This window comes from Mytilus edulis, chromosome 2 (assembly GCF_963676685.1).
Source record: "Mytilus edulis chromosome 2, xbMytEdul2.2, whole genome shotgun sequence".
Lineage (NCBI taxonomy): Eukaryota > Metazoa > Mollusca > Bivalvia > Mytilida > Mytilidae > Mytilus > Mytilus edulis.
Genome location: NC_092345.1, coordinates 96939359 through 96951765, shown reverse-complemented (window position 1 = coordinate 96951765; position 12407 = coordinate 96939359). Strand labels below are relative to the sequence as shown.

General features: G+C 32.8%; 1 protein-coding gene across 1 annotated transcript; it reads left to right on the top strand.

The window, feature by feature from the left end:
• The first annotated feature begins 332 nt into the window (after nt 1–332).
• On the top strand, nt 333–12394 carry LOC139513588 (ATP-dependent DNA helicase DDX11-like). The gene is made up of 4 exons (XM_071302225.1): nt 333–513; nt 7440–8537; nt 9036–9288; nt 10937–12394. The coding sequence occupies exons 1-4, from the start codon at nt 441–443 to the stop codon at nt 12378–12380; spliced, it is 2868 nt and encodes a 955-aa protein (XP_071158326.1). The 5' UTR covers nt 333–440; the 3' UTR covers nt 12381–12394.
• Nucleotides 12395–12407: the final 13 nt, after the last annotated feature.

Below are 12407 nucleotides of genomic sequence, written 5' to 3'. Positions count from 1 at the left end.
AGTAACTTGTCTTTAAGCAAACCTTGACATTTTGAGATGACTGCACATAATTATACATTTTTTTAGAATGTAACATAAAATAAAGGCTTGGAAATATAAAGCTTCACATTGTATGGAATTTGTCTGTTGTTGAAGACTCTTTGAGTGAAAAAATTTATGGGAAATTATCTATATCAACTCAAGGATGTTTTTTTAATTTCAAAGTGATATCTAAACTCTTGGTAATAGATTTTTTTGGTAAATTTGTAGACAAATGGGAAAGTTAATGTATACTGTTACTTTAACTTTACTGTTGGTAATTAGTTATTTTGGATCATGATCAGGATCACATGGGAGATAACTTAATTTAAATGGCGCCAAATTTAAGAAGTGAAAGTAGTAAAAATATAAGTTTGCAGTAATTCCTGTTCAGTAATGTGACTACTTCTGAGTCAGTGGTCATGGATGACTTTGACGACGATGTCAATGATTTATTATTGTCTGTTCCGCTTACAGAAACAAGAACATGTACTGGTACAAAATAATTCCACATTTATCATGTTTATCTGCCAAATATGACGTCTGGCAAGGCTATTTTATTTTTTTTCTGGGACGCCCAATGAATGAAATGTAACCACACCCCTTCTGAGCATCATTATCAATATAGATCTGTATTTCCCACTTCTGTATATGGATGGGTACGTCACATATTCCTTTTGGCTGTTGTGTGACAAATATATCTTCTACCAATAATGGCAATATCACTACAAAATTAACATCAGACTCGTTGCATAATTTAATACAGGGACAAGGTTTTCCTGAGATCTCCAAAGAACTCCATATGATCAATCTAATATAAGTCCGAGATTATTCTGAAGTGCAAAGACTGTTTTGCCAGACAAGCTGAGGCTGTGTAACTCCAGCTTGTCTGACAAAACAGCTTTGTGTCATTGTAACGGTTTATTTCTTCCTCTGTGATATTGTATCCTGAGGATAATTTGTCACAGTGTTTTTTATGGCAAAAATATTATCATAATCAAATTCTTCCATTACTGTTAACAGTAGTAATGCAACTATATTTCCACCTGTAGGCTTTACGTTAACGGTTTTGATTTATATTTGTACTGAGATCTGAAAACAACTCACTTAAGCATAAAAGATTTATTTAAAGTCGGTTATACATATAACAATACAACATAAGCTCTGTAGAGCTTTTATCCGACATACATATAAGACAAGCACAATACATAAAACACATAAAACATGCAAAATAAATAATGTTATCAAGCACAACAATTAATTAGCACAATTAAAGCATATAAGCAAACATAAAATGCAGATAAACTAACATTCATGCAATAGCAATTATAAAGCACTAAAAGTAATTCAAGCATTAAGAACACATATAAAAAAATTATGCCAAATAATTTAAAAGCCAGAGTATACATGATAAATAAATAAACTGATCTACAGCTCATTGAGATCTGCAGGAGGAACACTGACACGAACTGCCCTCCCAATTACCAACCAAACTTTTGAACTGACCCAATGGCATTTCGTCCCTCATTTTATTTGGCAGTTCGTTCCAGAGTTTGGCTCCTGCATATCTAAATGAGTGTAGCCCATGGGTAGTTGTCCTTACCCTGGGAACATCTGCTATGTTGTTATATCTAAAAGAGTAATTACATTTTTTTATTTCAATAAGTTCATGTAGATATAATGGACATTGTTTATTAATAATTTTATAGACCTCTATTGCTATCATTCTAATTCTTCTGATTTCTAAGCTTGGTAATTTTGATTTAATTAATAGTTGTTCATAGGTACATTTTGTACTACAATAGTCTTCATATATAAATCTAAGGGCACGCTCCTGTATTTTCTCTATTTTTCTGGTGTTACACTCACCACAGAAGTGCCATATTACAGGACAATAATTAAAATTTGACATTATAAATGAATAATATATAGTAAGTCTACCTAATTTTGTTAAATTTTTACCAATACGTTTAAGTACATGTAATTGTCTTGATGCCTTTTTACAAATATTGGAAATATGGGCATCAAACTTAAGTTGATAATCAATTGTTACACCCAATAATTTTACTTCTTTTTCACAATGTATAATATTACCATCTAAATTAAATGAAATGTTTTTATTTTCAGTTTTCTTGCCTATGGCTATTGCCTGAAATTTGTCAGTGTTGGCCTTCATATGATTTAGACTGAACCAATTTATTAGCTCTAAGCTTTCTTTTTCTAAAATATTTACCACAGTGTCTATATCAGAGTGTGAATATGATAAAGTATTGTCATCTGCATAATTATACAATGAACTGTTTGAAACAAAATGAAAAATGTCATTCAAGAAAATGTTAAAAAGTACAGGTCCTAATATAGAGCCTTGCGGCACACCTTTATATATATCTTTCCAGGTACTAATATCTATACCAACTTTTACACATTGTTTTCTTTTACTTAAATAGCTGTCTATTAAACTTAAAGCTGTTTCCGATAACCCATATGCCTTTAGTTTTAAAATTAGCAAATCATGAGGAAGACAATCAAAGGCTTTCGAGAGGTCCATCAACACAGCAGCAATATATTGATTATCATCAATAGCCTTCTTCCAATCCTCAATGATTTTCAAAAGTGCTGTCTGGCAGCCGTATCCTGCTCTAAAGGCAGACAGATATGGGTGAAATATATTTTGAAAAAAATCAACTAGCTGCTTGAAGATGGCTCTCTCGAAAAACTTTGATACAACAGGTAAAATACTGACTGGCCTATAGTTGCCAACTTCCAGTTGACTATTCTTCTTGTGAAGTGGCACCACTTGAGCCTCTTTAAGTTTGTCTGGAAATACAGAGTGCTCAATAGATTTGTTTATTAATTTTGTTATTGGTGTCACAACTGCTGGTTTTGCCAATTTCAGTATTTTAACGGATAACCCGTCTTTACTTTTGCATGTATTTCACTTACCTTATTTAATCATGATATTATTTCACAGTTACCATCTTTGAAATTATTTCTGGTTTTCTTTCTTATGTTTAATGATAATTTTCTGTTTTTAAAAGAATGATATTTACTTGATTTTTTCAGGAAATTTTTTCTATGATAATTTGTGAAATAATTCCCATTATAATACTTTTTTTCTGAACAAAATAGGTTTAATTCAAATACACTATTATTATTTCATAGTATTTGTAAAAGATAATTTTTTGCTATTAACTATCATGACTATTCACTAAGTTCACTACCCAGATAGAATTTCACGGCAAAGTAAAAAATATCCAGGGAAATATTTTCCTCCGGATAAAAAAACTACTGTAACATTTTTTCCTCCGGATCAAATTTCACCCGGATATAATTTTGCTTTACAACATCAGAGTAATCTCAGACTAATTGAATATGAACCTGAAAACTTATAGACATCATAGGTATTACCTAAAATTTTAACTTTTTATGAAGTAATACAGATTTTAAGGACAATAAACCAAATAGCACAGAAATTAACTATAGGCCACCATACAGCCTTTAACAGTAGGCAAAGCCTATAACACATAGTCCGCCTTAAAAGGCCTTGAAATGACAAATGTATTAAAACAATTCAAACGAGAAAACTAACAGCCTTATTATTAATGTACAAACAAAATTGAATGCAAACTAATATGTAACAGAGATACAAATGATAACTACTGAATTACAGGCATCTGACTTGGAACAGACACATACATACATTATGTGGCAGGGGTTAAACATGTTACCGGGATCTCAACCCTCCCCTAACCTGGGACAGTTGTGAAATAGAACAACATAAGAACAAACTATAAAAATGGTTGAAAAGGGCTCAATTCATCAGATGGATACAAATAGAAATAATAACAAAATATCAGCGTGGACGTGACAGGGTACTGGTACATTTGAACATCCCAACAACAAAAAAACATAAAGTAAAAATCTGAGGGTCTTCACAGTTACAGACAGCTATTTCAAAGCCAGTTACTGAAAGCAAGCACAAAGAACATTATACATTTAAGCTGCTGTTATGAAATCTTGCTATCTTCTCTAATAGAACCTTGCCTGTATTAACTATTCATAGTAAATTTCATACAGCAATGTCACAATACATCTATTTATAATTGTTGTTTTTAGTTTGACTTAATAGTGATATCTTTCATTTGTCTTTATCCTTGCTTTAAAAGTTTTTGGTAATGACAATATATGATATACAGCTACAACAAGCACCTGATGCAATGTTTTTTTTAAAGATTTATATTTCAGAAAGTAGAAGATCTAGATGCTTGAATATACCTTGTATGGAGATACCTTATGTTACTATTTTATCTTCTATCATATGTACATTGTCCTTGAGGGGACTCGGTGACCAAGTGGCCTATATAGTTCTACTACTGAAATCACTAGCCTGTCAACACTAACTTAAGGTTTCGAGTTTGAACCCTGCTCCAGAGGGGTTCACTTAACTCCAAATTTAATTGACTAGTATTGTCAGTTTTTCTATCGAAGGTCATGTTTTTCTCTGGGCACTCTACCTCCAGCACTAAATTGCCCCAAAATAGCGCTAAAAAGTGGACTTAAAACACCAACATGACCAATAATCAATCCATTGTCCTTGATCTCATTTTAATTGTTAAGCAAATGCTGGAATTTTATTTTTTTTCATGTGAATTTTTTCACTCATTAATATGAATAATAGGATAACAATATTTGGTACTTATGTTCCTTGCAACCTCTACACACCGTTAGACAGAGTTCACATTGACCTTGCCCCCATTAATCATTGATCAAGGTTAAAGTTACATGAAAAGGTCTGTTTCTCAGAGTTAAAGTAGTATGCCAGCTATGTTATGTATTTGTGGTGTATGGAAGGATAGCAAAGGGTACATGTCAGTCTCAAAGGTTTAATATGACCTTGACCTCATGTTAATGGTTTGTTTGTCAATATAAAGATGTGTGTTGTGTCTGTTTTTCAAATACTATTTATAAGCATTAGGTCAACTATATTTGGTGTATGGAATGATTGTAAGGTGTACAACTACATACCTATCGGTCAGGTATAATCTTACGTTGCCCTCATTTTCATTGTTCATTGGTCAATGTTAAATTTGTGGGCTTAGGTCTGTTTTGAAATACATTTACCATTTATATCTTGTTGACTTTCAAAATAAAACAGTTGAGATATATCTCTTTTTAGCTCACCTGGCCCAAAGGGCCAAGTGAGCTTTTCTCATCACTTTGCGTCCGGCATCGTCCGGCGTTAGCTTTTACAAAAATCTTCTCCTCTGAAACTACTGGGCCAAATCAAACCAAACTTGGCCACAATCATCATTGGGGTATTTAGTTTAAAAAATGTGTGGCGTGACCTGGTCAACCAACCAAGATGGCCGCCACAGCTAAAAATAGAACATAGGGGTAAAATGCAGTTTTTGGCTTATAACTCAAAAACCAAAGCATTTAGAGCAAATCTGACACGGATAAAAATGTTTATCAGGTCAAGATCTATCTGCCCTGAAATTTTCAGATGAATCGGTCAATCGGTTGTTGGGTTGCTGCCCCTGAATTGGTAATTTTGAGGAAATTTTGCTGTTTTTGGTTATTATCTTGAATATTATTATAGATAGAGATAAACTGTACACAGCAATAATGTTCAGCAAAGTAAGATCTACAAATAAGTCAACATGACCAAAATGGTCAGTTGACCCGTTTAGGAGTTATTGCCCTTTATAGTCAATTTCTAACCATTTTTCGTAAATTAAAGTAATCTTTTACAAAAATCTTCTCCTCTGAAACTACTGGGCCAAATTAATCCAAACTTGGCCACAATCATCTTTGGGGTATCTAGTTTAAAAAATGTGTGGCGTGACCTGGTCAACTAACCAAGATGGCCGCCACAGCTAAAAATAGAACATAGGGGTAAAATGCAGTTTTTGGCTTATAACTCAAAAACCAAAGCATTTTGAGGAAATCTGACTCGGATAAAAATGTTTATCAGGTCAAGATCTATCTGCCCTGAAATTTTCAGATGAATCAGTCAATTGGTTGTTGGGTTGCTGCCCCTGAATCGGTAATTTTGAGGAAATTTTGCTGTTTTTATTTATTATCTTGAATATTATTATAGATAGAGATAAACTGTAAACAGCGATAATGTTCAGCAAAGTAAGATCTACAAATAAGTCAACATGACCTAAATGGACAATTGACCCCTTAAGGAGTTATTGCCTTTTATAGTCAATTTTTAACAATTTTCAATAATTTAATTTTGGATGTAACACGTCTTCTTATTGGCTGAAGTTATTTTGTTATGAGCCCATAGACATAATTTAGTCATGTGACCGTGACATCATCAACGTTTTTTCATGGTTTTCTACGGTTTAAAATGGAATTTAGAATTAAATTATAAGAAATGACTGTAATATTTTTTCTGTCTATTCGAAATAACATAAAAAAATGTGGTGCACACTGTTAAATAACCCGCTACACGCGTTATTCAGTGTGCACCAAATTTTTTATGTTATTTCTTCATAGACAGAAAAAATATTACAGTCATTCCTTAATTAATTTGGTAAATTTATGTAAATTTTTACCAAATATTTTTCTCTGTTACTAATGGGCAAAGTTCATTATAGATATAATTGTAAGAAGCAAGAACGTTCAGTAAAGTAAGAACTTCAAACACATCACCATCACCAAAATACAATTTTGTCATGAATCCATTTGTGTCCTTTGTTTAATATGCACATAGACCAAGGTGAGCGACACCGGCTCTTTAGAGCCTCTAGTTTCAACACAGGTTAGATATTAAACATAAATTTATGTCTTAAAGTTTAGCCAAAGGTAATTCTAACAGGTTCAGTACCAAAAGTCAGCCATGTTGTTGTATTTACAATAATTCTGTCTTCTTTGTAACAGACTATTATTTGAACTTGGAATTATTTTTAATTATGGAATTTTCATAATTTCTTGTGTTTAAAATTTTTAATAAATTCCATGTTTATTTGGTATTATAATCTTTTCAGCGATTAATAACACTTTCCGTACAATGTATTTTGGTTAGATAGTGTTGTGCGCGGCACAGTACATTCTATTGAAAATATACTATTTTCTTTGTAATAGAAAGTGTTGTGCGCAACACAGAACATTTCAGTACAGAATAAACATGGAATTTATTAAAATTTTCAATAACAAGAAATCAAGCAAATTCCATAATTAAAAATAATTCCAAGTTCAAATAATAGCCTGTTTTGTGTAGATTGTTTTGTTTATATCTTTTTGTAAACTTGAAATTATTTCTATGAATGGAAACAAAATTTAAAACCACTTTTCAGCCCTTAAACACGTGTATCTAAAGCATGTTTTAAGAAATTTTAAGATAGTTTTTTGTGAGATGACTATATACACATGATACAGTTCTGACAGTTCATTTCTCTACTTTTTTTCAGATGAATTGAAAATATCAAATTCTACAGAGAGACAACGTGAAAGTTCCTACAAAAAAGTTCAATCCAATTTCTCTATTATTGCAACTTGCGGGTCAACTAAAAGCCAAACAGCAGTATCAACTTCTGAAGGCAAAGTAAATGTTCCTTCGAAATTTCCCTTTCCATTTGAACCATATGATATCCAGGAAGATTTTATGTCTAGACTTTATGAATGTATTGAATTGGGGAAAATTGGAATCTTTGAAAGTCCTACAGGAACAGGCAAATCTCTCAGCATAATATGTGGTGCATTAAAATGGCTGAGAGATTTTCAAGAAAAACAGAAAGCAGAATTAAAAAGACTTGAGGAATTAGAAATGAAAATAACAGCCAAGAAAACTGATGGGGATGAGTTTGATTGGATTTCTGAATTTAAACACAAAAAAGAAAAAGAAGAGGACCTGAAAAAAGTAATAGAAGAGCAAGAGGTTTTAAGAAAACATGAATTAAAAGTTAAGGATCTGAAGTCTGATTTAAAAGCAAAGGTTATTAAAAGAAAAAGAACTGTTTTAGAGGATGAATTTGACAGTTTGATAAAAACTGCATCCAAAGATATACAAATAGCCTACCAAAAAGAAGTTGATGAAACCGAGAACCAGTCGGATAAATTAACTGAGGGGTGTAATGATGAAGAGCTGATTGTTGATTATGATAGTGACAGAGAAAACGATTTGGAAGATAAGCGTGTTGATGAACCTGAAGAGCATGTAACTAAAATATATTTCTGCAGCAGAACTCATTCACAGCTATCACAGTTTGTAAGGGAGGTAATAAAAAGTCCATATGGGGATGACATTAGAGTTGTTTCCCTTGGGTCAAGACAAAATTTATGTATCAACCCAGCTGTAACACGATTGAAGGCTTTAAGTATGATGAATGAAGTGTGTTTAGACCTACAGAAAAATAAATCCACACCACGAGAACCATCAGGAGAAGCTGCTGCCAAAAAGAAGAAGAAGGGAGGAGTATCATGTCCATACTACAGGCAGGAACCAATGTCTGATTTTAAAAACAAACTTTTACTGGAGGCCATGGATATGGAACAAATAGTTACAGCAGGTAATGTGGGAAAGCACCTCTATATTGTTTTATTTGGTATTTCTCATTAAAGCTTGAGATAGGTTGAAGCATCAAAATGCATAAAAAGAATGACATAATGGACCCCAATTGGACTAACTATTTTTGTTTGAATGTTAAACAGAGATACATTACAACAAAATTACATTTAAACTCAATGTTCATACATCATGTACATAATTTGAATTTGTTAATTTACAGTGTTTGCCAGTAATAACTAGATATACATGCATGACATGAACTTTAAGTTTGAATCATGATATTTCATGTATACATTTTTGAACCTACAAATTATCTAAGGAGTTTGTTATTGTGCCTTGGAAACCTTTATTTTGGTTTAACATTGTGTAGTAAATAGAAGCAGTTCTTACTGAAAGTTATCACTCAGCACAACTATGAGAGAATGAATGAAATGAATCCAATAAAACTTAAAATATGAATGAAAAAAGGTCAATATATATATATTTTTTTCTTCTTCAGGAAAGCAAGCAAAAGCCTGTCCATACTATAGTACAAGATATGCCATACCTTTAGCAGAGTTAGTGGTGTTACCTTATAATACCTTACTACATAAATCTACCAGGGAAGCATGTGGTATTAAACTGGACGGAAACATTGTCATTATAGACGAAGCTCACAACCTTCTAGAAACTATTAATAATATTCACAGTGTAGAGGTCACAGGGTCACAATTACTAAGAGCATTTTCTCAACTTACCCAGTATGAAAACAGGTATGGTTTTTATCTAATATAAATGTCCTAGGTGTCATTTTCTCAAGCCTGCAGAGTAGGAAATCTCCTGAAGAAATTAATATGGTGGAATATTTCACATAAAGCAATTGGATATGTTTTTCGAGTTATTTTATTAAACATTTTGCAGCTTATTTATTGTAAATAATTAATTCTTACAATCAACTGTTCAACGGAGCTGCAATGGAAATATATAAATGTACTTTTTCTCCATACCAAATTCAATGGACATGCAGCCAATTGCTGAGCTTCAGGGACACTATAAGTTCTGTCAACTGATATAGGTATACATGCATGTAATCTTGAAATTATACCATACAGTTATTGGTATTTTAAGAGGAATCACTTTTTGGTTAACTGCAATGCATATCTTAACAAGTATCCTCAAGTTTGCTGATCTACTGAGAAGTAGAAATAATTTTTATCATTAATCAACAATTTTTCATGTATTTATTTGTACTCTTCATTTTTCATGTTTACCAACAATATTTAACAACTAAGTGTCGGGTTTGAATGGGGAAATAACTCCTTGACGTAAAATAATGAAAATTTCCAAATCTTAGTTTAATGTGCTGTTTATTACATATGACATGAATCTTTCTTTCCAAATGAATAACAACCTGGTAGTATACCTTGCAAGTGCAAAATCCAATTTGTTTTTAGATTGACTAGAATTTAAAGATGTCATTGTCCTCTAAATGCTAACTTGCATCTTTTTAGCTCACCTGGCCCATAGGCCAAGTAAGCTATTCTCATCACTTGGCGTCTGGTGTTGTTGTCGTTAACTTTTTACATTTTGAACTTCTAGAGAACCAACAAATGGAATGGAACCAAACATGGCATGGGTGCTGACCAAGTCTTGTTACTTTGTAGCCGATCCATCAACAAGGATGGCCACCAGCAGGACTTAGTAACTTAGTTTAACACGAGACCCTATGGGAAATAAATACAAATGTCTTCTTTTAGAGAACCTCTGAATGGAATGAACCCAAACATAGCATGAATGTTTCTTATGAGGTGTTGACCAAGTGTTGCAACTTTGTAGCTGATCCATCATTCAAGATGGCCACAAGCAAGGGACTTAGTTTAACATAGGACTCTATGGGAAATACATACAAATATCTTCTTTTAGAGAACCCTATGGGAAATACATACAAATATCTTCTTTTAGAGAACCCTATGGGAAATACATACAAATATCTTCTTTTAGAGAACCCTATGGGAAATACATACACATATCTTCTTTTAGAGAACCACTGCTTGGAATGAATCTAAACATGTCATAAATGTTCCTTATGAGGTGCTGATGAAGTGTTGCTACTTTGTTGCTGATTTACTGTTCAAGATGGCCACCAGGATTTATTATTAAATACTAAACCAAATTTGGCCTCAATCAATCTTTAAGTATCTGTTATGATTTTTATCTTTTTTTTATATGATTTCCAAAACCCAAGTAGACTCAGGTGAGCGACACAGGCTCTTGAGAGCCTCTAGTTTTATGTGATGTGGCTATCAATGTTTTAAGACATTTACACTGATTGATTTGGAAGAATAAACCTTTAATAATTCTATTTCTATGTTGAAAGTACTCAATGGGTGATTTAATTATTTGGCTCACTTTATTTTTCAGGTATCGATCCAGACTGAAAGCAAAGAACTTACTGTATATAAAGCAGATATTATATATTCTGTCCTGTCTTGTGAAATGTATTGATGGTAAAACTGGTATTCCTGGTGAACAACAAACTACAAAAACTGTTAAAACAAAATTAATAACAGTAAATACATTCCTAGATCACAGTCAACTTGACAATATGAACTTGTTTAAAATCCTAGTTTATTGTAAGGTTAGCATGATTTCTAAAAAGTTGAATGGCTTTGCTGAAAAATACCAAGACACTGAAATACCAATAAAAAAAGAAGAGAAAAAATCAGGAGTCAGCAATTTTTTAAAGGAGATTACTCAAGTTGAACAGAAACCAACTGATGTTCCTTCGAATATACCAAAACAACAAGAAGAAACTGTTCTGAGATCTCCCTTAATGCACATCGAAGGGTTCCTAGATGCTTTGACTAATGCAGACAAAGATGGAAGGATTGTTGTAAATAAGCAGCCATTAGTCAGTCAGTCTAGTATGAAATTCTTGCTGTTAAATCCTGCTGTGCATTTTACTGACATTGTAAAGAATGTAAAATCTGTTATTGTAGCAGGTGGTACAATGCAACCTATTGATGAATTTAAACATCAACTTTTTCATTCTGCTGGAGTTACTCCCTGCAGAATAATGGAATATTCCTGTGGTCATGTGATTCCAGAAGAAAATTTGAAAGCTTTTTCTGTAGAAGCTGGACCATCAGGAATGCCACTAGACTTTACCTTTCAATCAAGAGAAAACCCCAAGCTTTTGACAGAGCTTGGTAATGCTTTGGTAAATGCTTGTCAGATTGTACCTGGTGGTATTGTTTGCTTCTTTCCATCATATGATTATCAACGTCTTGTCTACACTCACTGGGAAAGATCGGGGACTCTTATTCAGATTGGAAAAAAGAAAAGAATATTCCAAGAACCCAAGCGAGCAGGGTTTGTAGATAAAGTCTTGGATGAGTATACAAAATGTGTACAGAAAAATGTCTTGTCTTCTGCTGGAAGTCAGACAGGCGCCATTCTGTTCTGTGTTGTTGGAGGGAAAATGAGTGAGGGTATTAACTTTTCAGACGATCTTGGTCGAATGATCATCATGGTTGGACTTCCCTATCCAAACATTAAATCTCCTGAACTTCAGGAAAAAATGTCCTATTTAAATGCAAACTATGAACGTGATTCTCTAGGCAGACAACCAGGTCAAGTTCATTATGAGAATATCTGCATGAAAGCTGTTAATCAATCTATTGGAAGATCTATACGCCACAAAGGTGATTACGCAGTTATTTTGTTGCTTGATAAACGTTACAGCCGAGGAAATGTATCATCAAAGTTACCAGATTGGATTAGTAAATGTTTATGTAAAGCAGAGAAATATGGACAAGTAGTCAGCAGTGTAGCTAGATTTTTTGCAAAACATAAAGTTGAATAAAGTTTTACCATATATTATGTGATTCAC

Bases quoted from the DNA above. Each gene is read 5' to 3' on its own strand.
- LOC139513588 (XM_071302225.1), top strand. From the start codon at position 441: ATGGATGACTTTGACGACGATGTCAATGATTTATTATTGTCTGTTCCG. The intron at 514-7,439 runs GTACAAAATAAT...ACTTTTTTTCAG, and splicing joins AGAAACAAGAACATGTACTG to ATGAATTGAAAATATCAAAT. The intron at 8,538-9,035 runs GTAATGTGGGAA...TTTCTTCTTCAG, and splicing joins GGAACAAATAGTTACAGCAG to GAAAGCAAGCAAAAGCCTGT.